The following is a 27,544-nucleotide window of genomic DNA, read 5'->3' as shown; positions in this document are numbered from 1 at the left end:
GCATTGTGCGTGGTCGTGGTCGACTTCTACTGCGCGTTATTTCAATGCCATAGCATCAGAGGCGTACCTCGCACACTTTGTAGGTATCCGTCTGACACAAAAAGTGTGGCCCGATCACGAAAGCAGTGCAGTCGTAACACAGCATCTCAAAGCGCTCGCTTTCAGGTGATTTTTTCCGAACAGACGACTTCGGTCACTGCGCATGCGCAAGTGTGATTGTGACGCGAAACTAGGTAAGTGAAGATGCTTGGCCGATTCGTCACAATGGGTACGTGCTGTGGGTAGGGGCCGGAGCAGACGAATAAATTAACAAAAATGGAACCAGAGAGTGCATTGAGGGACGAGCGTTGAATTACGTAGAAGGGAAGGAGAAGTGGAGTCACGACAGTTCAGTTGACACGAAAAAAAAAAAAGTTTTGCTGGTAACAGAGTGGCACACGCAGGGTGTTTTTCCTTTTTTTTTGTTGCACCAATTTTTTTAAAAATTGCCCGGGAAACTTAACACGATTGTAACCCTTGAAATAAAGCACTCAATGACGCCGCACATTACTGCTACGAAAAATTAGAATTCTTAATTGAATGTTTAAGTACGCTAATTAACATTTGTTAATTGCTTTACCGCACATACTTCAAGCTACGAATTGTAGGAAGTGAGTATGTTGTTAATTAGCGTGATTATGTTAATTATTCATTCAAGAATTTGGACTTCTCGTAAACGTAATGGCAGCCTCATCGAGTAATTAAACTCAAAGTTACAATTTCCCTATCTGCCACGAACAATTTTTAAACATTTGGCGCAGCAAAAATATGAAACATGTATGTGCGTGGAATCCGCGACATTTTTTTTTTACAACTTTTGTTTTATTAGCAGTGAGTTACCCGCCGTGGTTGCTATGTGGCTATGGTGTTGGGCTGCATAGCATGGAGTCTCAGGATCGAATCCCGGCCACGGCGGCGGCATTTCGATGGGCGCGAAATGCGAAAACACCCGTGTATTTATTTTCATTTCATTTTTTATTTTATTTGTTTCCACAAGCAAGGAGGTACATGGTTGTGGCGGATAAACAAGAAGAAAAAAGCTGCGGAAAAAGCAGCTTCACTGGCCCCAGGTTCCGTTTACGATGGCAGCAGCAGGGCAGGTGGGAAACGTTAAGGGGGAAAAAAAATGAGGAGAAAAAAAGAAAGAAGAGCAAAAACACTAAGGGCAAAAATCACTAAGTACAGCGGTACACAGTCAAGATTGTAGGAACACATCAGGCAGATTTTTTGGGGAACAGGTGAGCACTGTGTAAATATTGTGCATTGTGTAAGCACTGTGTAATCATTGTGTAAACTGGGCAGCCAGTGGCATAGCATTTGCTGGCCATAATTAGTCCGAAGGTGAGGAACACACCAAGTTTCAGGAGCTCGAGTTGTGTAAGGGGTTTCTCGTTTTGTGAGATTAGCGAGAGAGCTGAGGGCGCCGATATTTTTCTCATATCTTCTGTAGGTTGACAACAAGCGCAAGTTTACTGGGGCAGGTAATTTAAGGTATCTAAGCGCGCTGAAAAGAGAAGCGGAATGAAAATCACGAGGCTTGTTACAGATGACACGAAGAAATTTCTTCCGGATTTAGATTTCAAGAACCCTATGTGGTCCATATTTTCGGACTCCTCCACTACGGCCTGCCTCATAACCAGATCGTGGTCTTGGCGCCCAAAACCACATAATTAAAAAAGAAATTATTAGCTGAGACATATCTGGCACACTACGCCTTGAAACACTCAACCAGTGTCTAAAACCAACAATGCAGTATCCCACGAACGGGCAGGCCTTGTTCGGAAAGATCAGTGTTTTAATTAGTACTATACATTCGTTACAATAAGGAGAACGATCTCGTGACAGCAGCGCCAGACGCGAAAGCGGCGTCACTTCGCGGGCGCGTAGGCAACCGTGGGGCTTGCGGCGCGACTCGGTGCCACAGAGCCGGCAGGACGATACGCGAAGGCGTAACCTTGCGTGGGACTCCCCACCCGACTAGGCGCCACCGTGCCACGAGGTCGGGTCGGAGACAAAACGGCGCGGGGTTTCCGCGGATACGCTGGGGTAGTCGGGCTGGCTACCCTGCTGACTTGGCCATGCGCCGGGCGGCGTGGTGTTGTAGGGCTGAGGACAGCGGGGGTGGTCGCCCTGGAAGCCTACGACGAGAAGACACCAGTAAAAAAAAAGAAGAAAAGGAATAAAAGAGAATAGAAAGAAAGTGTCGTGCAAGTGTCAACGCTAAGGAAGACGAGGTCGACGTACTTGATGGTCCAAATCATTCGATGATAACCTGTTGACTGTCTCTCTCTATTCTGTCTCTTTTTCGTGTTAAACATTCATTCATTTCGTGTGTTGTTCGTATCGCATTTCACGCACAATTACGTCGACCTTGTCTTTTTGAGCGTCGAGACTTGCTTGATCATTCTTCTTTATCAAGAGGCCAGCTAGGTGGGCCGATCCAGGAGATAGTGAGGTGTGTGGTGCAATATGGCTGATTTTCGACTGCATTGCCATTAATTAGGTCCATCCTAATAATTGCACGTATTCTAAGAGTAATTGCCGCTTCTCGTGGGCACCCTCGAAACCACATTCTAGACGGCACTGCCTCGCGTGAGCCCTGATTACTCCAAGAAAATTCGTTGCGTTTCCCCAAGTTTTGCCGTCTGGCGGCTTTGCCTCAGCATGATTGTGTGTGATGTGGTGCACCCTTTACAGGGGTATAATGCAATGGTTTTTTACTACATTGGCGCTAATTACTCCCCATGCCGCTAATTTTACCAACCGTACAGTTGAATTCTGGCTTCATGTCGCGTTGAGATCTACGTATTGATACCTCTTGCGATTTTCTACAGCAGGTGGAAGCGAGAAAGGATTGTTATTTTTTTTCTGGAAATTTTACAATGCCAAACCAGTGGGAAGAAACCTAAAATGACCATATCTTTAAAGGGAGTCACAAAAGTGGCCTCGAATGGACGTGGCATTGGCGTAGGCTGTGAAAATAACCTAAGCTACCCTATCCCTTTCAGTAGCGGCATCCGTACATGGAGACGCAGCTCCCTCCATCTTCTTGCAGTAGCGACAAGAAAAGAAATTGAACATGGATCTTAATGTAAACATAACCATCTCCAACTAAGAATAATGCCATAAGCCACGTTAGTATTCGCATAGTAATTCAAAACAATGATATTTTAAGAGGTGCGCTGCGAAGTTTCATGAGAAGCTCAACATTGCTCTGTATCACTGCTGGCAATCAGTGTGCTTTGCTCCGTAAGATGGCCTTGTGCCCAAATAATCAACAGATTGGCTTGTAACAAATATTTCAGTTACATTCACGATATCAGGCATCATCAAAAGAGGTCAATACCTGTAATCAGCCAGTTTTTGTAACCATGACGGCTAGTATGAAGCGACCTAAATATTCATGCTGTCGACCTCAAATTTTTTTCTGCAAAGTTTGCTCCATGCTTCAAGAAAATATTTATAAATGTGTGACCCCTAAGCTCATAAATGAATGAGTAAAGTAACATGTTTATTTATTTATTTATTTATTTATTGTACGCTCAGAGTAAAATGCATTACAGGGGGGAGTGCTTATGGAAAATAAAGAAAACCAATGAAATCTGCAGGAAGGTCAAGTACATACAAAGAACGCAACTACTAATACATTGTCAGCTAAAGATTATAATGCAGGATATAATCTTGAAGAAAATTTCAGAGCAATGACAAAGTAGTAAGTACTGGAGAGTACGAATAGCAGCAGATATTCATGTAATTTTAGTTAATGCTTCGTTAAAGACGGGGAAATTGTTTTTAAAGAGAAAGAATTAGTACAAATTAGCATAAGCAATTACATCGTAATCTAATCACCAGCACTTCGTGAACATAAACGGCATATTCATTACGTCACCACCTTCATCAGCGTAAAGCTAAGCCAACAAGCATACAGGAAAATAGAGCTGCTTGAGAGACTTTTGCTGCAGCGACCGGACAGGGCAAAGCAGAAGTGGGCGTCATGAAATAGGCATCAAAATGGTGGATACGGATGACGACGACAGATCACGCCATGTTTACAGACACGACTTGTCCTGTATTCAAGTCACAATGGTCGCATGATCACCCATGCACTCACTGCTGGCGCCCCCAGCGAAGTGTAATTTGTGAGGGAACAAGTCGGTCCTAAGAAACCAGTCTCCATTTTTAATGCGAATAGCATTGTTGTCATATTCCGACCAGTTTTCTTTGTATCTATACGCAAAAGAGTGCCATTCTCATACTTAAGATATCCATCGTAGATGAGTTATGCCCAAATTTTTTAGTGGAACGAGCATTGAGTGACACTCTTGTCTTTTGCGCAACGCTTCCGGTTCAACTCCTGAGACGACCGTGGAGGAAAATGAAAATAAATCAGAAAAAAATAGCGCAGTACAAAGTTTATGGGTTTCGTTATAGATATAATATCAGAGCACAAGTTTAGTTACACTTTGAGTTAATGATGTCTCTGGAATTATTAGAATTAATTAGAGATCTCTGAGATGACGGGGACGAAATTCAAGATATATCAGAAAAAGCAGAAACAAATAGTACTAAGTTCATGGGTTTCATTATAGGTATGATACCAGAGCATAAGCTTAGTTACAAGAGGAGGTACTGAAGTCTCCGGAATAATAGGAATTAATTAGGAATCGCTGATTACTGCACACCAAAGCACAGAATCATAAATTTTAGAGACCCGCCACGTGAGCACGAGTTTGGCAAAATTCCTGCAAACCAGGAAGTAGAAAGCGAAAGTAATGACACTTCGCTAATGACGTCACACACACGAAGGTGGCAAGAACGCTTATTCAATGCAAAACAGTTGCCTCCGGGTACGGTTCGTGAATTGCGTTCACCTAATGTTGACCTAAAGAACACTAAATCCAATAGGAACACGATTAGGGTCTCCTACCATTTATTATTCTGATGTCGGTGTTGGACGTCGTTTCGCGAAAAATCATTCCTGACCACAAACGCGCAGACCCTGCGCGTGGCGCAGTGACGTCGCTTAAATAATTGAAATCCTCAAAGTAAAATGCGTCAGAAAAATCGGAAAGTACGGCCTAAACACAACCTACAGACATCATAGCGTCGAATCGTTATTTGAATGTACGCAGAAAACATAATTCTGTTACGCGGAAACTAAAACACAACCCATTTTCCAGTGTTTCTACCAGTCGTAGAGCTCGGTTCCTTGCAACACCACCATCCAGATGCCGCTCCCCTCTGCGCTTCCGTAAGAAAGCTGCGGTTGCCGGGAAGCGTGACAAGCAGGCAAGGGTCTTTGAATGGGTCGCGTTTAAAAGGCGAACCTTATAAGCATCCTCCAAATTTTCAATTTATTGCCTAGGCCACCAAGGTTACGCGCTTGTCAGTATCTCGCAGAATGTTCACAAGTCGCTCTGCTTCCTGCTTCTTCGCGGTCGCTACTCTATTACAGCATAGTCGCCTCGAAAAAGAAAAAAAAAAGACAATATCGGCGATGTTTCATCTCCTCGAGTTGGCGAGTGGTACGCACCTTCGCCGACCGCAACTGTTGTGCTCTGGGAGAGAGGACGCCCGTGGGAGACAAGACCGCGGCGGTGGGGCTCATCACTTGAGGACTTGGAAGGCGGGAGGACTTCGGGCTGGCCGCTGAGCGTTGATACGCGGTGTACAGCTCGTAGTGGTTCATGCGGTCCAGCATCACGCACTGCGTGTAGCGCGGTTGTAAATACAATACTCTTTTTTTTTAAAATGAGAAGCGAAGCAGAAACTTCGTCGAGAGTTACGCTTCGATCTGATTGTGACATGTTCTTGGGCCCTGTAGGAACGAAACATCTGCGCTGCGCGTGCCAAAGGAGTCTTAAATAAATTTCTGGCTCTCGAGTAATCGAGAGTAGATCCAAGGACGAGATGGCAACCGGCAAAGCAGATTGGTTGGAGATTATACTAGTTACAATCTTGGCACACCCCACCACCCCACCACGCATCACGCCATATGCTCTCTCCATATGGACGCTGCCCAACTAGACGAAGAAGTAATTGAGCTCTAGGGTTTTACGTGCCAAAACCGCGATTTGATTATGAGGCACGTCGTAGTGGGGAACTCCATATTGATTTTGACTACCAGGTTTTTAACGTGCCACCAATGCGCGGGACACGGGCGTTCTTGCATTGTGCCTCGCGCTAAATGTTGCCGCCGAGGCCTTGATTTCATCTCGCAGCCTCGTGCTTAGCAGCGCAACACCATAACCGTTAAGCCAGCGCGGCGGATACAATTGCCTGCAGGAGGTGCCACGCAGAGTGGCGCCATCTCTCGAGGCAACGCAAAACCCGCGTCGCGGAACTCGGGGACTGCTGGCGTTCAGCCCTGCGTGCCAAGAGTTGACAAGGAAGTGTACAGTGTCCTGTTTCTGCCTTTTGAACATCGCTATCGGTAATGAAAAATAATGCTTCAATGTGCTGGAAGTTACAGATTGAGTCATATTGTGAACAAACATTACGAAGAACGTGGAAGCAATATTTTTTGCAGCTTGTTCGGGAAGTTACTAGCGTATGTAATGCGTTCCTGTACATAGGGTTTCGGGCCAGAGACTGTATTTTTTTAACGTTTTGACAGGTTGCCCGGAATATGTCGCTTTTTTCTCGCAAATTGCCCGGATGTCCTCGTTTGAGTGCCCGGATAACGGTTCTAGCTTTTGGCATAAGGTCACTTGAATGTCGCTTGAAGGTCACTTGAAAGCTAAAAACATTTCATGTTTATAAATTTTCACACACATATGCATTCAGCAAGTATTGCAGGATTCGATCAGGTCGCGTATCGGCCTTGTCCGCGTGCTTTCTTTCGTTGTTTTTCGTTCTTTTAAATTTCAACATTACATGCTTTGATGATTCTTAATTTTTTTGTTCAGTTGACTGATTGTTTCTGTTATTACTTTTTTATCTTTATTGCGTTGTTAACTTTTTCCTATCCTTGACAGAATATGTGGAGTAGCATGTTAGGCATTTTTCTAGGTTAATATCTTCAGCTCGCATTAAAATATATCTGTTTCACTCAACAAAATATAAAAGCAGTTGTATATTGGGATCCTTTAACCGATCACATGCAAGCGTCTGAAAAAAAAAGGATGACTCGGAATATTGATTGGAAGACAGAATATCGCTTAATATTTTAAACAAATGTATTCGATACTTATCAGAAGATAATGTTGCAATAAGCGATAACAACTTGATTCTTTGAGGAAATAAACATACCGAAGCTTATTCACAACTGATAACTCGGTAATTGAGACCAGCTAGTCAAACAATAAAAAAAGAGAGGAAAAAATTCACCGATAGTTACAGTGCTAGCTAATGCGAAGCTTTAGCGCAGCTCTATGCGCGTTTTCATTTGGCGATACATTGAGGCAAAGACTATGAGAGAGACATGCAGCGAGTCGGCAATCGTCAAAAATTTGATCTGCGGGTCAAGGGCGTCGGCTTTTGTGCATGACTTGTCGAAGGTACCAGTGTAATTGCTGGCGCCGTTTGGCTACCAGAAAATACTACATACTCTGCGTCGCGCATGCAATCAGAATACAAAACAATTGCAAACCATGACTATCGAAACCAACGCGAACGAGATCAAACAAAAGCGCGAGCGAGGGATGACGGTAGCACACGATAATATCAAGTCAGCGGTCCGGCTTAAACAAGATAGGAGTACGCATAGAACGGCCGGGTGGCTTCGCATGAAACCCGGGGGGGGGGGGGGGGAGGGGTGTATTTTGTAAGAGTCCACCAAGTGGACAGTCCATTTCAACCGCCGCTGATTGGCCGGGGCGGCTCGTCTCCTCTTCGCTCGCACAACTCCATCCAATCAGCAGCGGCCGAAATGGACAGTCCACTAGGTGGACTCTTACAGAATACCCTCCCAGTTTCCCGCGCGGACGTCATTGAAGGGGCCGCTTTCATTGGTTTCCGCCATTTGCGGCTAGCGTCTTTCATCCGCCGCTCCGCGTTCGCTCTTTCATCTTTCGCTGTTGCGCTCGTTGGCTCGCTTACGCCGCTGCCACCGCCACCACCGACGAAGCCCGCCGCAGGCGCGGCCCATTAAGAGCTATGGTAAAAAAATGAAACGAAAGGTAACAACATTTTGAAGTGCTGTGACAATGACAGGAGTTTGCAAACACGCAATTTATGTACAGGCACTTTTAACCATAGTTACTCCATCACTTCTGCCACGTCTTGCCATACTTACCTCAACTACTGTCCACGCCAGGACAGTAATAAGAGTAGTCTCCTTCGGAATCTACGAGAAAGAAAAAAATTGGGATGTTCGCGAACAAAATTGTGCACACAAACGAACTTGTTGCAACCTATGTGAATCGAACATTTGGTGGAGCAGTTGATTAAATGCCATTTATTTAGCGCCGTCCGTACAAGTTTGTTTAGTTTCATCCAATGCGACGTGTGCTCTCAAGCAAAGTTTCGGGCTTCGAAACCAACGTTGGCGACAAAGTTTTACTGCCAGCTGATGTACATAATTGGTTATATTGCTATGATTAAGATCTTCGCGGTGAAGGTATTGTAAAGCCAACAGCAACGCACAGAGTTAGATGATGGTGTTACAGTACTCGCTGAGTAATGGAGCTACTTTTTATTTCGTCTGTTACACGCGTGTACTTTTCTAAAGGACACGTGGTATCACTACTGTCGTTTTTCTGTTTAATTATCGCGAACCTAAGTGAAGCCCTATAGGCGCTTGATGACCAGCAGTCTGCGACACTGTTTCTTTGACCAAGACACACATTTCGCGTTTTTTCCTTTAATAATAATAATATTTGGGGTTTTACGTGCCAAAACCACTTTCTGATTATGAGGCACGCCGTAGTGCAGGACTAAGGAAATTTTGACCACCTGGGGTTCTTTAACGTGCACCTAAATCTAAGCACACGGGTGTTTTCGCATTTCGCCCCATCGAAATGCGGCCGCCGTGGCCGGGATTCGATCCCGCGACCTCGTGCTCAGCAACCCAACACCATAGCCACTGAGCAACCACGGTGGCTTTTTTTTTTCTTTTGTAACTCATCGTAGTCCAGGTAACGCCGCGACAGAATGGTGCAGACGGTGCAAAACCAACTTGTGCTTCGCACGTGACAAAGGCGCATTTAACGTTTTCATAGCTTGCAGGTATTGTTTTCTGATCGGTTGCAGCTTTAGTGGGATAACAGCTACATGGGGATACTGCAGCCGTATTTTCGCGGTCGCCGTCGTCGCAGCCGTGCTGTCCCGAGTAACGTTCCAAGTGCGAGGAGAACAAGCGGCCTGCACGGCTTCTTTTAATTGAGGGTCACGTGATTTTCCACGGGCGCGATCGAGGGCGAGCATGCGAGAGCGAACCGTGAAGGATGATTGCTTGATTGCGCGCTGCTTTCGCGCGTGCCACATGTTGAACAATGCGTGATCGAGTCTGTTCTGCCCCAGCACAGGGTTAGGCCTAACTATACGCCCGGCTAAGCGCGCGCGCTATCCGCGCGCCTTGTGTTGAAAATCGTCTGCTGCGTCTGCCAGGGCAAACATGCAAGGACGAGGTTGCGAAAGCTAGTGGCATGATGTGCGCTTTCTGGCGCCCTGACGCCAGAAAGTGCACATCCGAAAAGAAAGTGCGCGTCTCCGAAAAGTCAGGTCACGTGACCTGACTTTTTCGGAGACGCGGCCCAGTTTAAATTGTGAAGCGAGCGGCAGCACCGCAACGTTCGCTTTGGGAACAAGCACGCGCGTTTCCCGCGGACTCGCTGTTCGTCCCGCCAGTGTTGTGACAGCGAGTGCTCGAGGTCATCGAGTGAAAGCCGTTCGCCTTTGTATTTTGGTGCGTGTCACCGCGCTCGTACAGTTAGTAAGCCATTGTTCACTATAATTTAGGGAACCAATAAAAATGCAAACCCTATTTCGCGTAATTGCCTGATACTTTGGTATCGCTATCAGTGCTTCGGGGTGGGGGTGAAACCGGATCCCTCTTTGTCTTTGTTGAAATGTGCCTACTTTTCTAAAATATTTCTTTCTTTCATGATTAATTGCTCTTGCAACTTTTCATTCTTTCATTACAGATTTTATATCTATTTCCGCATTCCCTTGCTATATATATATTTATCTTTCACCCTATCCACATGGAGTAGCATGTCTCACTTTTGCTAGGCTAACATCTCCGTCTCTCAGGGAAGTGTCTCTCCACGTCTATGAAATAAAATTAGGGTGCGAAGGAACTATCTTGTGAAGTTCCTATTTTCGAGGCGCAAGAAAGCGTAACGAAGTTCTTTTGCGTATCACCACGACTAACTTAGCCTAGGCATATCAAGCGACAAGGCAATCAACGAAGCTGGGATTCAACAACAAAAAGAAACAGTAAAAGCAGCAGCAACAAATAAGGTATCAAACTCCTTATTTGTCACGCACGTCGTATCTTGCGTTGCTCGTACTTACGATATCAGGGTGAATTATCATGCGGTACCGTCTCGACAGTGTGTCCGGCTGTACAGGAAGAAAACGAAGTCAATGAAACTCAAATGCATTTTGATCAATCAATCAATCAATCAATCAATCAATCAATCAATCAATCAATCAATCAATCAATCAATCAATCAATCAATCAATCAATCAATCAATCAATCAATCAATCAATCAATCAATCAATCAAGCAATCAATCAATCATGCAGTTAATTAATTAAGTGCCAATTACTGAATTAGTTATTAATTAATTAATTAATTGATTGATTAATAAATTACTCAACTAATCAATCAATCAGTCAATCAGTCAGTCAGTCTGCCTGCCTGCCCTGCCCTGCACTGCCCTGTGTAAAATTAAAAAAAAAAGGAAGGTCAGCGCTTGCAACTTCGCATCTAAAACAGATATCACAATACTGTGTAGCGCATAATTAAGGACGTCTAATCCAGACAGAATTAACATATTATGGATTGCTGTTAAACAAGGCTACTAACTTGCGGAGATGAATTTTCGAAAAATGAATTCAGCGGAGCAACTATTTCATATAAAGTATGGTGTTATACCGACTCACGGTAGACGCTTTATCGGACGCAGTTTACACGCACATATTTGCATATCTGTTTACGGCGCAGAGTCAGACTTTCTGTTTCAACCTTTCCTATGAAAGGTCGTGTTTCGGTAGTTATTGTCTAGAATATATGAGATCCTAAATCAGACTTAGTGTATCTTCCGCACATGGTTTGTAGTCTTCCGGGGCCAATTTTGGCTTAAAATGAAAAGTATACAGCGGGTAACCACACCTGCTGTGTAATCCACATGTACGAATTTCGACAGAAATCAGGTGTTTTAGCTTATCTGCTATCAGGCAGACTGAAGATAACCAAATTTTTATTGTCACCCAGTAAAAGCTTGGGTCATTTATTGGGCTGCATGTCAATACTAAAAGCCGTCAAAATCGCTCTCGTTGGGGCTGCCAGAAAGAAACAAGTCAAGCATGTCTGATGCGACGAATGGCTACTCAATGCCTTCATCGCCTTTAGAATATTTAGGCCTTGCGCACGGTCAAGTACATACACCGAGCTTGAACAATTCAGTGAAGGTGCACGAGTCGCTTTCATGTTGTCACGGTGGTTCATATTTTGCGGCGCATATCGCTATGCGGTTTAGCACGGGAAATGTTTGCAGACGCAGTCTGGCGCCGCTATATCCAAGCGCACCTCCGATATTAATAAATAAAATCAGGCATATTCCGCACTCCACGAGAATTCAACTTACAATCTTATGTGGTTCGCGAACTCTATATAGTCCAGAAAATACAGTACGTTTCCACATGTCGGTAATTTAACGCTTTCCCTTCCAAAGCTATAGCGACGCTCACTCAAATCGGCTCGGCGATTGCCTGCATGATAGATAACTTCTGTGTTTCAAATGCATTCGAATAAGGAGCTATCCCAGGGCGAAAGTTGTCCTTTAAGCACTGCATGCATTGTCTATAGTCTGACATCGAAGAGCTTACGTACGATCAGGAAGGTTTCGGTGACAAAGTAACCAACAGTGTACAACAGGGTTCCGATGACGCGCACGAAGATTATGTTGAATCCAATGCGCATCCCATGAATGCTCGTCTGCAGAGAAATGCAATCGGTGATTGAGTCAATGCGCACGCCATCTTTGCGTCGGATAGATGAAGCCATTGAGGTTCATAGGGAGCATCTATGCGCGCTTCTACGCGCTCGGTGCTTGAGCATGTGTATGAATGTTCCACGTTTATAATTCATTCCATAGAAACGCCCCATATATTAACGTGACCGTTTCCTCAACAATGCGGCACTGTGAACACGAAGGGGGTGAATAACTGTCTTGGGCTCTTTCTCCCATTTTGGTGGTCGGTTGTTGACGGTCGGTTATCGGTGGTAGGGGGACCGAGTTCCGGGATGCCTTCGACGCGTGCCAACAGTAAATAAATCACATTAAAAAAGAAAACCGTCGACGTGAACGTGGCTCTCACAAACTTGAACTCTAGATGTGGCATTGGCAACAAGAAATAAAGACTTCGTCATATAAGCGTGTAGGGCTATTCCGGGGTTTGAGAATATAGACAATGAGCAAAAATGCGAAAGTAAAAATTTGGGTCAGTTGAGGACATGTGTTCCTAACAACGTTGTGCGTGAAATGGAATAGCCGTGCCTATCGACACGCGCTGTCGCGGTGAAAGCCTTGGGTTGTCCAAGGTTCGGGTGCTTTCGAATGGACTGGTAGGTTCATTGCTCTAACGAATGCGTCAACGGATAGTATAGCGAGAGGCACTTGTTCTTTTTTAAAGGTACTCCCTTGTTGCTCCCGTCTTCGTCTATCACTACAGTTGTTGGCTGAGACTTCTGTTCTCCACGGAATTACGCGATAAAACGACAGGTTCAGCGCGGATGCCATCACTGCCGCAAATATAAGCCTTCAAACGCATCCTCTTTTTTAAGGAATCGAAAACTTAAAAAAAAAGTTCGGCTGTACACTTACATTGACAATCAACGTTGGCGTTACCTGCACAACATTTTTGCAGCACCTTCGCATGCTGGAGGTCATGAATCTTTAAGAGTCTAGCGCGCACTACTTAAATACTTATGCAGAAACCATCGACAAGCTCCACTCGCATCACGTAACGCCTTACGTGAATAAATGGCCGTTACATTACGTTGAATTACATTAAATTACACCTGACTGCTTGCTGCTTACAATGACTGCTTGCTGGAGCCGCGGGAACCATGGTACGATCAGAGGCGCCACAGACACACGCAATAACAAAGTAAAAAAAAGAAAAGAGATTACAGGCTAGTATTTGCTCCTCATATAATGATAAGTATAATAAAGCAACAAGGGGATAATTTGAATTACGCACGCACCAAAACCTAACACATATGTAGCATATTAATGCAAGTTGTACCTGTGAATATCTCAGAGTAACCAGGGCGCATTTATCACCAACAAAGGGGAAACAAAATGCATTCTTTGTAAACAACAGTCGTTAGCTTGATTTGTGGTTGGTCTCCTGTTTATGAGGTTTTTGTAGTACTAAGTAAAATATGGTTACATTATTGCATCGGTGCACTTGAAGCATTTGTCACGTGGTCATCTCTCAAGAGTTCGCAGCCGACATGCGTACCTTGGAAGCAGCTGCGATCCAGTACATGATGACGATGAGCGTCAGAAACCGTAGCAGTGTGTAGGTGGTGCCCATGATCCAGATGTGCGGACGTCCTGCGTGACGCTTACTTCAGCGTTCGTAACAGTGTAATCACAGGTGCATTGCAAAAGAGATTTTGAAAAAAAAGTAAGTTGCAAGTGCAGCGTTTTTAGAGTGTCGTCTACTATTCTCTTCTTTCAGTCGTGCTTCTTTGTGCGCTGCCACCCTCCCACTCAGAATGGACCGGCTCGTTTACGTACATCTTTCAAAGTGGGATAGGCGAGTCGACCAATTTCTTGGAGGGTGGTTTGACGGAGCTCGCCTCGACGCTCTCTCTCGGCCCGACCCACTAGTGTTTGATGTGAACGCGATCACCGGTTTGATGTGAACTCGATGACCGGTTTGATGTCAACTCGATGACCGGTTTGATGTGAACTCGATGACCGGTTTTCTGCCCGATAAGCTGGCTCGACACAGCTTTATCGGGTGGACGTAGTAGCACATAACTACAGTGTCGGCGTGGATGATCATCAAAGCCACGACTTTGTGCTCGGAATCGGAATGACAAAAGACTGGCGCACGGAGACTTACTGTGGTAATCCGTGTTCCTGGCCGTGACGACAGTAGACGTCGCTTCCGAAACCATGGCCAGAAAGGTGATGAACTGCACGGGTGAAGCGCGGACAAACTCGTACTGCAGTATAAACGTCTGGGAAACGCGCTTTCCACAGTCGTGCAACTTTGTTTCAGCTGAAGCTGCATAAGACCTTTTCTTAAATATACAGATGCAACCCGTCGAGTACACCACATAGCACCCTGCTGCATGTCACCCATCACTCTCATCATCGCTTCAACATGCAGTAGCCCAAGTAGTACAAGGGGCCCGCAATTCAATAAATATCTGTCTCTATCTCACTCAATCTCCCCCCGGGGAGTCCAAGTAAACAACCTTGTCGGAGTAACCACCGAACAGGCGTCCCGCCAGCAGGAACGAGATGACCGTTCCTTTACGAACGTTCGAAAAAAGTAGTGGCCCCCGTTCTCTCTGCAGAAAATGCAGAATAAGCTCAGTCAGAAGGCGTAAAGGACCCTCACCCCCCCCCCCCCCGCCCATGTAGTCTCATTCTGCGGCCTTAACTCCATCAAACTGCTAAATGGCATTAAATCCTCCATCTACTGCGAAAAAGAAAAAAATAATAATAATAACGCTGCTAACACTATGCCGGCAACATCTTATTGCACTAGTTTAAGGAAGCAGCTCGTGGAAGTAAGACCATAAACAACAGATATTTCCTTTCTTGAACCTTCTTCCACCATGCTATACTTCGCGGAACTGATTTGCCGTATTCAATGTCCCTAAGCTTTGAGTTGTCGATTGGTTTCGCCTTGCTCTGCAATCTGCTTGCCCCCGAAAGGTGATCGCCCCTGGAAGTCGTTGGTTTCGGGCTCGATTCTCAGGCCAGGACGAATTTCTCTTCAACTTCGAAGATTTCTTTCTGTCAAACTCGTATGGGTTTCATCTCTAGCTTTGTGCTATTCATTTGGATGGAACACCGTTTTTTTTTTTATTCTTGAATGTTCAACCAACCTTGTCGGCTTCCGAAGAAATGATCTGCCGCATTCAGGAATGAGAGCGAGCATGGTGAAGGCTACATGGCGCTTCACCTGTTCACTCTTGTTTCTCTACGCATACCTTTGGGCGAGCTGTTTCCTCAGACTAGAACAAAATGTACAACCCGAAAAGTCAGCCGAATTTCAAGTGTCGTTGTCGTTACGCCGGAAATATATTTTGTGTCATGGTCTGACTGGATAGGGAGAATTGATGCTTACAAATGCGCTCGCGTGTATAGAACTGACAGCTGGACGAATCGTTAAAGGTTCGTGTCTTTCTGTGGCGCCGTTTCAAAGAAACGCGCCTATAGAGTTGCTGCGCATCCTGACCACGACCGCAAACCCTCTCAACACCGACGACGGGACGGCGTCCGACGATTTGCGAGAGCAGACATTTTGCTGTGGACGTCGCGCATTGAGGCGTGGTTAGAGGCGCTGTATTCTAGCAGTTCTTATTGCGAACAATTCCCCTGTTCGCGAAAACAGAAATGATTTGTGCACAAAGCTACGGGGTCGCACCAAAGTTGCACTCTCTTTCTCTGTTTTGTGTACGGAAGAGTGAGCTGCTGTGGGAACTGCTGGTGGGAAAGGTGGTCTACGTGCTGCTCAGAATTTTTTCGGTACAATGTCTCGTTCGAGCCGGAGCAGTTATTGCGCAATAATTGCCCTGCACGGAGTTACTCACCCCGTAAAGTACCATCATTACTCGAATGCTATCCTTCGTCTCGAAGTAGTACCAGATCGCTTCGGGGTCCTTCTTTGCCATTCTCGGAACGGCAGGATAACTTCGTTCCTTCTACTTGAGCCTCAATTACTACACATACCCACTACGGAGGAAAGGTCAACGACCTAGCAGTAGGGATAAAAGTCATCCTAAAACAAATAGGAAAGGTATTATGAACTTCAATGGCCGTAAACTAGCCGCTACCGTAGAACAGTGTCAATGCCGTTGTGCTACTAACCTCGAAGTTGCGGTTTCAATACCGGCATCGGCATCTCCATTTAGTTGGAGGCGAAATGCAAGAACACTCGTATGCTTAGATGTCATCGTCATCATAATCATCATCGTCATGACGATACTTATATTTAGGTGGACGTCATTTACAGCGGCCCTGTCGTTTAGGTGAACCCCAGGTGGCCAATAATTATGTGCGCGTATCCCACTACGGCGGCCCCATCACCATAACGTGTTCTGGTGCGTAAAACACACAAATTTATCTTGAAAGTGTCACAGACTCCTGAAGTGCTACTTGCATACTTGCTTCTTCCATTCCGCCGAATATAGTTGATCACAGGCTAAAGCAAAGATATCACACTGTTGAACACCTTAGCCCCGATATGTCACTCTGACGTCACGGATAGTGAAGTGTATTATAGTACCTGTGCCATTCTGGCACAATAAAAATAATTATGGTACAGTAAAAGCTCGTTAATTCGAACCACAAGGGGAAGCCGCTTCAGTTCGAATTAACGAAAGTTCGAACTAACGAAAGTGAAGGAGAGCAACAGTACACTGCGATTTGGAAGCAGTAGGGCATGTCAGAAATTTGGCGTGTCAGAAAGTGATGGCGTGTGCCGCGGGCACACGCCATCTTGAAGTCGAAGTTCTGGGTCCGACTGTGCCACACTACCGATGTCCACCGAAAGTAACGTTAGCCGAGGCTTAACACCATCACAATGAATCGCGATGGCCGATACCTCCTAAGCTGAAAACAGACGTGCACAACCGATGAAGACTGCCGAGACAAAGACGCTGAACATGTGAAGGGGGCGAAGGCCCTGATTCGTTGGTTCTTGATTGCAAGCGCAGCTGCGACGTACTTGATTCGCTGTGTTACGATGGCGCTTGCTGTGCCATCTCCGCACAACATTAGCAGCTGTACAAGATTTGCAAAGCATCCGAGATTCGCAACGGGCATGAAGTCTCGGAGGTTACGTAGAACGGAGAGGCGGCAGCCGCCGCTGCCTTCTGGCTGACCCCGCGTCGGTTAGATTTTTTTCCGATTTTGCCTTCTCTCGCCGTTCTCTCCGTTTCGGAGGCAATACAGCCTTGTGTGAAGGCAGTAGGCGCGTTTCTCTGGCCGTGTGCCAGGCGAGCGTAGTTCGAATTATCCGTGAGGGAACCTTCTCGCGTTCGAATTAACGGACTTTTTTATACATACACTTCTGTGGAGCTTGGCCGGACCAAATCGTACAGTTCGAATTATCCATAAATTCGAATTATTGAAGTTCGAATTAACGAGCTTTCACTGTATTTTATGTGCCGAAACGGCGATATGATTATGAGGCACGCCGTAGTTCTCTTTAAAGGGCCCCTCACTAGGTCTGGCCATATTGAATTGACGAGCGCAGTGCCTGCAGTGCGCGCTAACGATCGCGTCTGCTAAGTATTACATCTCTACGCGCCGCTGAGAGGGCTTAAATTTCAAACCAAACGCTGTTTGCCCCTCTCCTCGTGCCCGCCGCGGTCACAGCCAGAGAGTCGATGTCACGACATCATGGCAGTGCTGTGAAGAAGCCGCAAAGAGCCAAGACCTCTTTGCTTGCTTCTAATCGAGCAGGTCCCAGCCCCCGTTCCCTAGGCCCGTGTGCCGGGGACCGCGGGTAGGGGGCCTCCTTATCCGGTACAATAAAGTTGCTATGACCATCATCATTACGTGACTTTGAGTATTATTCAAGGAAACATCAGTTACGTGTGGAATCTGTTTGCTTCAATAGACGAAACAGGCCGGTCTCCAGGCCTGTTTATGCAATTTTCACAAAACGCGTTTTTTTTATACCGGTGGAAAATTGTGCGGCGCCGGGATTCGAACCACGGTCCTCTTGCACGCGAGGCGGATGTTCTACCTCTAGGCCACCGCTGCACTCCTAGATAGATAGATAGATAGATAGATAGATAGATAGATAGATAGATAGATAGATAGATAGATAGATAGATAGATAGATAGATAGATAAAAATGCAGGCAGGCTCAAAATGCCTGAGGTAGGCAAGAAATGCTAATCGCATTAAAATAATTACCCAGCGCCGCACTGGCGCCCCATAGCTATAGCTGCTCCGCGAGTAGTGAACCTTCAGCGGGAGTATAGAAGATATAGGAGCAGAAGAAGACGAAGAGGAACAGCTGCCTTCCGTCATGGAATGCTGCACGGCGTCTACCAGGAACTCTGCTAGGAGAATTGGCGTCGCCTACGCGGTAAGAACCAGGGTGATTCATTAACGTGCTTTTACTGGGAAGTCGCGCATCCAGGCCATTGTTGAAAGAAACGAAGCCACTGCAGGTGCTTGAACATCGCTCAACCCTTGACTGCATCTCAACTTGTCAGCGAAGCCCCTAGAGAAAAAAAAGAAAAAGAGAAAGAAAAGCTGGGGGGGGGGGCGATGTGTTGCCGAATAAATTTCCCACCGAAATTCCAGCAGAACCCGTCTCACGATCAGTGTCGAAGTTAGTACGATTAGCAATGAAGCAATATGGCGACATACTTGTGTTGCACTCCTATAAGTACGAGGTCGCGGGGTCAACTTCGGCCGCGGCGGCCGCAGGCCGATGCGGGCGAAATGCAAAAATGCCCGTGTGCCGTGCATTGGTGGCACGTTAAAGCTCCCCCGGTCGTCAGAATCAGTCCCAAGTACCCCATTACACCATGTGTTATAATGAAATCGTTGTTTTTGGCGCATGGAACCCCAGAATTGAAATTACGACACTCCTTATTGCCAACGCCGAAGCGCGCCACGTGTGAGGTATGCACTGCAGTCGGGATGCAAGACCGTTTTCGCAGAGCGTTAACGCATACCGCCTCGCTATATGCGTGACGTAGCCTCCGTCTTACATAAGTACTTGTTCAAAGAGACTCTTGTCATTTGACCTAGTTGTTGGAAAGTGCCACAGGCTTCTGCGTAACTGCTGCTCGCTGTACAATTGAGTTAGGGCAATCAAATAGTCACTGGATCCCGTCGTGATTTGTTCTTCGCTGGTACGACACGGGCGCATGTCGTGGCAGATCATGCAGCATCTCCTTCGGCTTTGTAGGTGATGATGCTCGTGGTCCTGGCTGTGCAGATGGGGTTCATGTGCAGCGCGGCGATGGAGTGCGAGGCGAATAGTAAGCACACAGCCGCCGCCGCTATTCTGTTACTGCTACTGCTGCGGCTGCTCCTCCTCTTCCTTACGCTAGTACTACTACTACTAATGCTTCTTCTACTACTACTACTACTACTACTACTACTACTACTACTACTATTGCTACTACTACTACTATTGCTACTACTACTACTACTACTACTACTACTACTACTACTACTACTACTACTACTACTACTACTACTACTACTACTACTGTTGCTTACTGCTGCTGCTTACTGCTGCAGCCCTGCTGCTGCTGTGGCTCTCCTTCATACTCCTATGCTACTACCATTGCTACTACTACTACTACTACTACTACTACTACTACTACTACTACTACTACTACTACTACTAGTACTACTACTACTACTACTACTGCTGCTGCTGCTGCTGCTGCTATTGCTCCTCTTCCTCTTTCAACTACTGTTGTTGTTAGATCGTACGTGAGGCAGCTCGCGTCAACAACCCATGGTACGCGCAGGACGCCAGTACGTTTGGATCTCCTGGGGCTTCAGCTGTTTCCTGAGCGCGGCACACGTAGGGTTCATCGCCACCTGGATCGTCGCTGCCGGCACGGTGCGTATACCGGGATAGAGAGGCATGAATCACGATGCATTAGAGCAACAAAAGCCTTACACGTGATGTACTGATGTGAAGAAATTCTACATGTACGCTTCGAGCCGCCTGTAACCCCTCCCCCTTTCTGCTCAGCTATTTCGGCAGTGAGGGGACTAAATAAATAAATACGAACTCAGTGGTGATTTAGCGGTAAATGCGAGCATCTAGTGCGTGAGCCTTGCGTCGCACCTCTTTGAGGTCCCAGAGCCATGATTTAAACCGCGTTCACCAAATTTCAAAGTGTTGCTCAGGACCGCACTCAATACCCGACCCTACCCATCGAGGAGCCACCGTCACATACAAAACTTGCACTCTCGCACACACAGGCACAGCGATAGTGCGTTTCCTAACCATTTGTTGCCTTTCTGATCGTGACCGTTCACTGTTCATCTGTCTGAGTTTGCGCAGGTTCTACATGTTTTATTTATATGTGACACGTTCGACCGATGTATATATATATAACAAAAGTGATGTTTCCCGTCGCTTGGCCATACGCAAAAACGTTTTCTTCATTCCGCCTAATTAGGCATTTAGTGTCGAATTATATTTAGATTGAAGGTGTCAATGACAAAATTGTAGAGCGACATGAAAACACTCCCGATACAGCTTTCTGTTGTTCAATAGGTGCTATATGAAAGTGTTTTTCGGAGTGCGAAAGAATCCCGGGAACACACGCAAAGTACCTCGAGCGGCCAGTCGCGCAGCAGTTTCGCGTGCATTCGCAGGTTTCTTTCCCACTCGGAAAAACGCTTTTATGTTGCACGTATTGAGGAACAGAAAGCTGTATCGGGAGTGTTTTCATGTCGCTCTACAATTTTCTCATTGACGCTCTTCATCCAATTATAATTTTGGTGAGTTGATAGATCAATTAAGATTTATCCTCTAGTTAGGCTGAATGAAAAAAAAAATAATTTGAGTACCTCTAAGCGACGGTAAACAACATAACCTTGGTTCTGTCCAGCTACGTGGCATTCACATATATTTAAACTCTGTACCACCCTGTGTATGCACCTGTACCACGTGACTAGATTGGCACACTACAGATAGACATTTTTCTCCCTTGACACTCCTACTGCTTATTCTATAATATTCTTTAATAACTTTTCTCATAAAACACAGTGGAGCGTATTATTGTGGAATGCCCTCAAAGTGACCAGGAGATGGTTCGTCACCGTGATCGTTTAAACAACCTTGACAAACGTCCCCTCACATTTAGCGAAGTGTCGTCATGCCCCGATAAGCAGGGCCATGTACATATACTCTCAACGCCCGCTGTTTTTTTTTTTTTGTCACGACGGACTGCCTATGAGTATCAGTATATGCATGCCCTGCTGTTGTTTTCTCTTCACCGCGTTGTCCTTTCCGCAGTCATGCTTATGAGCAAATACGGATGCTGCAAATATGTACACACGCGAAACACTTGCGTGTACTATGCCCCCTTCTAGTGCGCTTAGTTACTGTCCCAATTACTGAAGTTAATTACACTATTTGTGCATTAAAGAGGCAGCGTTTGATCTCGGTGTTGCGTGCAGCGTGGCGTGCCATGTTTCACTTGTTACATAAGCACATGCGTTGGCCTGCCGACTTGCGTTCGTGTTTCTAGCGCGTGCTGTTCGTTTTTTTTTTCTAGTTTGCCTTCTTTACCGTCTTCATTTTTTTTTTTTCTAAAGAGGTGCATACTTGAAATTTTCGGACGGCTGGTCCTAAAGGAGCCTCTGGTCTCATTTTTCCCCATTTTAATATAAAGAAAGCAACGACGAAGCCGACAGAAATCAATAGGCGTTGCCTTACGGCAAGCTTCTTGTCAGAGGAGCATTTGTCGGCAAGCTGTCAGCAGGGACACGGTGTAACGCGAGCTCTGGTCACGTGTGCGCGCAGGACAACGTGCGGTTGATGACTATATGCGTCGTGGGCGTTGCGGTGCGTCTCGTGGGTGTCGTCGTCTACTTCACTATCAACGTCATCGTAGACGCCAATACGGTGAGACAACATCGTAGGCCTCCTCACGTCGTCGCTTTACGCATTGCCTAGCTGTTATGTCGTTTTCAAAAGATGAAGCGCCAACACAGGCAGGGCTCTAAGAAACAAGAATGACAGGACAAGGCGCTTGTCCTGTCATTGTTTTTTCTCAGTGTGCTGTCTCTGTTCGCGCTTGATCTTTTGAAAGCTGTGAACCAACTAGCCCCAAAACGTGTCCAACTGTTCTGTTGACTAACTACCGAAAAAATGCCATTTCAGGAGCAGACCATTGCCGAAATTTACGCCCTGTACTTGCTGCATAGTGAAGAGGTAAGAGCTCCAAGACCAGTTTAGCGATGACGCATGGTATTATGGGAATACGGCATGGTAGCACTATTTAGGACACGGAAAAGTTGGAAGAAAAATGAATAAAAGAGAGAAGCTGATCGATTCCCCCTAAGGGAACACGGTCGTGTGTTATAAGCGCCGTACGTTAGAGTTGCGCTGAAGTCATCGAGCATAATAGGGCGGGCTAAGGTTGCACAACCTGATTTGTACAATGTGTGGAGCTTACATGTGTCTACATTCTCTTCCCCGATTTTGACATCGGACTTTTTGTCATCGGACATTTTGAATTTCTTTGCTCGTTCGTAGTTTCCCTTGTGATTTTAGCAAATACAATACTTCCTAATCCAAACTACACCTCGGAAGCCGAAACCTCCAGTTCGAATATAGAAATGCGCCTCGAAGAGACTGTCGGCCATTTCTACAGCGGCTGCCATCTGCAGGCGCTGAATGACGTAGGTGGGATGCGGAATCGACGCATATATCGCTGCGGATATTAACATAGCCGTGCATGCGTTCATTTCGAAATGTACTTGAACTACTTTTGCGTTGCAAGGTTATAGTACACATATTCTTGCTTTGAGAACTACGAAATTGTTTCATTGTTAGGAGTTTATGTCGACAATAAGGTTGCTATACGGCCCCATAAGAAGGAAAAATTACGCAGAAACCATCCAAGATGCATATCCAAATAAGTGAATAGTTGTTATTGTGCCAAATGACCCGCAGATCAGTGAAATATAAGGAATGTACAACAAAGAGTACGATGATATTTTGCTTCAAGCTGTAATAATTTTTTTTGATAGATGCCTGAATTTGTTGTGTAATGTATCGGACAAGTAAAAACAAAGGGTTTTCACAGAGCAACCAATATCACGGAGAGCTCCACTGCAGCGGTTGTAGGTGTTGCCGAATTCTTAAGCGACACTTCTGCCGCCAGCAGACATAAAATGGGCCGTTCCCCACTATATGACTGAAGCTGCAGCAAGGGCAGGTGACGAAGATTGTGTTAACAGGCCATCGGTATAGCATTCTCGGATAGGCATTGCTTGTTTGAGAGCGCAGCTCTTAATCGCCCGTTCCTGCGTTGAGCGCCGGCGTCCCTCGCCGCATGTATGTTGATTTCGTGTTTGTTTCATGTTTACAGCACATTTCGGCTTCTCACCAACTACCGATATATGCATTAATAGTTCTAATGGCACTAGAGGTGAGCCTTCCGTTCGAACTTTTCTTCTTCTGTTAAGTTTACGCGCCGAAAATCGCGCGCATTGAACCGCACTTAATGCTTTGATTCTGGAAGCTGAGTACAGAGACTGTCGTTTAATTGCCCAATAATATCGTGGGAAAATGTGATTTCGCATTTGCCGTTGCTCTGTTCTAACTGAAATCTTGCAGAAACGTCCCGTTCAATGGTCAGGATACTCCAATGGTGCGCATGGCACTGTTACTTACCTGGTTTTTACGTCGGATAAGCGAACTTGCCTTTTTCTGTCAGGAAGTAAGCACATGCGAAAGCGGCGCTGGCATAAACTTGTGTCGCCGCCTGTCGGTAGCTGGGAAAAGCAGTCCTTGGGGCAGGGTTTCCGCTGGTTGCAGAGGACCGGCCACAAAACTTAAGAACTGTGCAGCCGTAAGCGCAAAATGAATTTCCCCTTTTTTTTTACGGTTTTCAGCAAGAAACGAACGTCCCTTCAACCTACAATAAACGGGCAGCATTTTCCTCCGCTTTCGTGGAGGTGCGTTTGTTGGGCACAAAGCTTGCACCACTCACAGACGGGCGAGTGCAGTATCACGTTGGTTTTGTGAGGACAGCAATTTTTCTTCTGCAAACGAAATCTGTGTTGTTTTAAAAACGCCGACGCTTCGCCACTTCCTATAGCGCGCAGTGTGGGTGCAGTGGTCGTCTGCTCTTAGCTCACGACAGTTGATCGTGGTAATAATTAGCACATTGCAAATATTGGGTGAAATAGCAAGTATGTAATGCGCTAGCTTAATTATCGATCAACGCTGCCACGAATTCGAAATGACTCTTTTCTTTCTCGTTTAGCAGAGACGCCGCCAGAGTAACACACGCAGCGGCGAGATGCGTTTTGGAGTGTGTTCAAGTGGTTTTCGATGGAGGAATGTAGAGGCGCTAGATTCTGCAGCCTTGTTGGGATAATGGCTCGGCACGTTCGGGTGGTGGGGACATGGTTCGAGAGAAAGAGAGAGTTGGAAGTTTGCAGCTGGTGGGGATATGGCGAGGAAGAGAAAAGCAAGGCCACCACAAGGTGGTATAGTGGCTTGTGTGCGTGTATTTGAAGAGCTAGGTACATCCGAGGATGCCACTGAGGCTCACGGAGCAGTTATAAAAGCTGCTAGGCAGGATTTTGGAGTCAAGAAAACCCGAATATTCGGTGTAGGACTAGCAGGAGTCGCCTGGGGAACGAATGACTTTGGTTACTCGCGCCCGATATACATAGAGCGCTTCTGGAACGACCGGTTGCCAAGGATGCCTTAATGTTTTTTTTGTTTTCTTCTTACCCAGTGTTGGTTCCTAAGTGAAATGAACAAATACGTGGATATCTGTACGACGGTGGTTTCCGCCAGTGAGAAGGCGGCTGGAGACGAGTGAAAGAACCTCTCTCACTCAGCCGCCGCTGTGACTGCCGCCAAGACCAGCAGGAGCAAGCCCGACAACTGAGCGCCCTGACACGTCAGGGCCGGTGCAGGGCTTCGATCCTTACTATATGTAGTTCTGCTGGCATGAAAACGGTTACAGGTCATAGCCGGATGGCGATAAAATAAAGCTCGAATCTTTCAAACTTGAAAACGACGGCTAAAAATGAGCAGGTACGCATTCGGCGACGCACGCACGCACACACACGCACGCACGCACACACACACACACGCACGCACACTCACACACACACACACACACACACACACACACACACACACACACACGCGCACACACGCACGCACACTCACACACACACACACACACACACACACACACACACACGCAAACACACACACACACACACAAACACACACACGCACAGATGCATGCATGCACAAAGACAGTCATTATAAGATCGTCATTATTAAAATCGTTGTCGTCATCATCAACGGTCATAACAGGTGTCCTTACTCAACATTTTGAAGTCGAGACAACATGGGAGATTGATTTCTGTCACCACAGCATACAATACCTACGAAATATCAATACCTTGGTTTGCCTAAAATGAATCTAAATATTTAAATTTTGTTGTACGTGCGAGCCGTCCACCGCAACATGCCGCAACTCACGGCATCTGCATCAACATCTTGTAAACATTTGATGCACAAAAAAAAAAAACGCCTCCGTTCCGCCCGGTGTCAATGGATGTACAACTAAGCTTGTGCGGAGGTTAGACAAGCAACGGTGTGGAAGTGCAGTATACATCCTCATTCTTCTAGGACGTCCGCCAAAGGCAAGTGACTTGTTAAACTAATGTTTAAAAGTAAATTGCCTCAGAAAAATGCGTAAAGTATAACTTACACACAAGCCGCCTGCATGATAGCTTTATATTGTAATACGAATATACGAGAAAACAATCGTTTCGCAGAAACTGATAGACAAAGCCATTTTCCAGTTTCCGTACGTTGGAGTTCCGTTCTCAGTCTTGTAGGCTGTCCGTCTAGCACAAGTATGTTTTTGAGCAAATTGAATTTCTCAAAATGAACGGTGTCACGAAATTAGTAAGGTACGACTTGCACGCAACCTACAGTCCTGATAGTCCAACACCCGCACGAGATTGAGCCGTCGTTCGTCGCTTCACGCTCGCACGCTTCCACTCACACATACAGCGTACGGCGCGCCGCGACGATGTTATCTCCCTTGTATACTTTATACGGAACATCACGGCGCCGACGACGGCAGAAATGCGGCTGGATTGTTAATTGTTACGATCGGCTAAGCGGGGAAAGCGACCTTCCAGCGTCTCCTGCCCTACTGCGGCGAATCGCTTCGTGAAGCCCACAATACGTCGCTTCGGGCAGACCAACGGCGCCACCAAGGCGAGACAGGTTTGACGTGTTTTTTTGGACGGCACTTGGTCTCCAGCAACGATGCTGAGACCTAGGAACTCCTGGGAAAGTATACGATCTACGCCGTTTCGTTGCGGCCGCTGCTACCCGACCGAACGACAATCAGCTGATTGCTGAGCCAGGAGTCAACACGCGCAAGTGTTGTTGTTTTTGTTGTTGTTGTAGCCTGTGGCATGTGTGGCTCCTACCCACGATGGGGGATTGGCCCAGAAATGGGTGGATTATTCCAAAATAATATAGAGCATAAATTTCCTAATATCTATGGGAATAGCATTGAATAGGGTTGAATTACCGGCTAAAATAAAATCGAGAAGGTGCTGTTGAATGAGTATTAATTAATTTAAAAGTAATAAAAAATAGAATTTAGCAAGTGGATTAAAGCGTGACACCCCTGTCTAAGAGCATCGCCTTCTTTTTCTCGGACAGTGAGCTGTGTGCGCCCGGGTTTATTTATCGGATTGCGTTTCGTGAACAAAGGTGACAGAGTGATTGTGTGCGTGTTACCGCATATCTCCCTGGCGCAGGAATCTAGGGAGAACAGAGGGGTTAAAAGCGGACGCCTTTGATGTAGAGAGTGCGCTGGTGTGCTCTGGTGTGCTGGAGTGTGCTAGCGTGCTTGTGTGCTCGCTGGAAATAGGTAGTCTGCTCAGACCTGTAGATCATGTTACGAGAAGGATGTACTGCGCTTCCTGCTCCAGCCAGTACGAGTACCGCTTGTTCTATGTAAATAGGCATGACTTTCCCGTGTAAATAAGTCCCCTATTGCGCTCCTCATCCTCTCGACCTCGTACTCATCACTAAAGAAACAATCCTTGTCAAATAAACCCGGACGACGGCGTGGGCCCGCTTAGCCTCGTGTGACTAACGTAGGCCAGCTACCCGTTACGAGACGCTCCGGCGACGTAGCAGGCATGTACTCAGGGGGGGGGGGGCGGAGGAGCCCGGGCCACCCCCCAAACTTAAGGCGTATACCCCCTTACCTCCCCGGCCACGCCACCACTTCTGACACACATTCCTAAAGCGCCACCAAATCAACGTTGAAACTTGACAGCTATTCGGCGGTCAACATTTTGCTGCCTCTTTCACTTGTTTTGGATGGCAGTAGTTATCGGCATTTTCT

General features: G+C 46.3%; 2 protein-coding genes across 5 annotated transcripts; one reads left to right on the top strand and one right to left on the bottom strand.

Annotated features, from left to right (window-relative positions):
• Positions 1 to 1,819: 1,819 nt before the first annotated feature.
• LOC135910624 (uncharacterized) lies at positions 1,820 to 16,122 on the bottom strand. Of its 2 annotated transcripts, XM_065442631.2 has the most exons (8): positions 15,995 to 16,122; positions 14,290 to 14,362; positions 13,678 to 13,772; positions 12,041 to 12,145; positions 10,498 to 10,545; positions 8,276 to 8,326; positions 5,573 to 5,746; positions 1,820 to 2,177 (listed from the first exon to the last, which is right to left on the bottom strand). In XM_065442631.2, exons 1-8 carry the CDS (start codon positions 16,073 to 16,075, stop codon positions 1,908 to 1,910), a joined length of 897 nt encoding a protein of 298 aa, XP_065298703.1. In that variant the 5' UTR covers positions 16,076 to 16,122; the 3' UTR covers positions 1,820 to 1,907. The 2 variants fall into 2 exon arrangements, with proteins under 2 accessions (XP_065298703.1, XP_070390488.1); XM_070534387.1 differs by lacking the exon at positions 12,041 to 12,145.
• On the top strand, positions 6,438 to 25,152 carry LOC139046715 (uncharacterized). Of its 3 annotated transcripts, none has more exons than XM_070534391.1 (7): positions 6,438 to 6,472; positions 19,369 to 19,411; positions 19,913 to 20,007; positions 21,928 to 22,029; positions 22,288 to 22,338; positions 23,501 to 23,560; positions 24,881 to 25,152. In XM_070534391.1, exons 2-7 carry the CDS (start codon positions 19,369 to 19,371, stop codon positions 24,965 to 24,967), a joined length of 438 nt encoding a protein of 145 aa, XP_070390492.1. In that variant the 5' UTR covers positions 6,438 to 6,472; the 3' UTR covers positions 24,968 to 25,152. The 3 variants fall into 3 exon arrangements, with proteins under 3 accessions (XP_070390492.1, XP_070390490.1, XP_070390491.1); XM_070534389.1 differs by lacking the exon at positions 6,438 to 6,472 and adding an exon at positions 18,420 to 18,504 and having other exon boundaries at positions 19,339 to 19,411; XM_070534390.1 differs by lacking the exon at positions 6,438 to 6,472 and adding an exon at positions 18,426 to 18,504.
• The last annotated feature ends 2,392 nt before the right edge of the window (positions 25,153 to 27,544 follow it).

The sequence above is a fragment of the Dermacentor albipictus genome, chromosome 2, assembly GCF_038994185.2.
Source record: "Dermacentor albipictus isolate Rhodes 1998 colony chromosome 2, USDA_Dalb.pri_finalv2, whole genome shotgun sequence".
Taxonomy (NCBI): domain Eukaryota; kingdom Metazoa; phylum Arthropoda; class Arachnida; order Ixodida; family Ixodidae; genus Dermacentor; species Dermacentor albipictus.
Note: the sequence above shows the minus strand (reverse complement) of the source record. Positions and strands in the feature narration are given on the sequence as shown.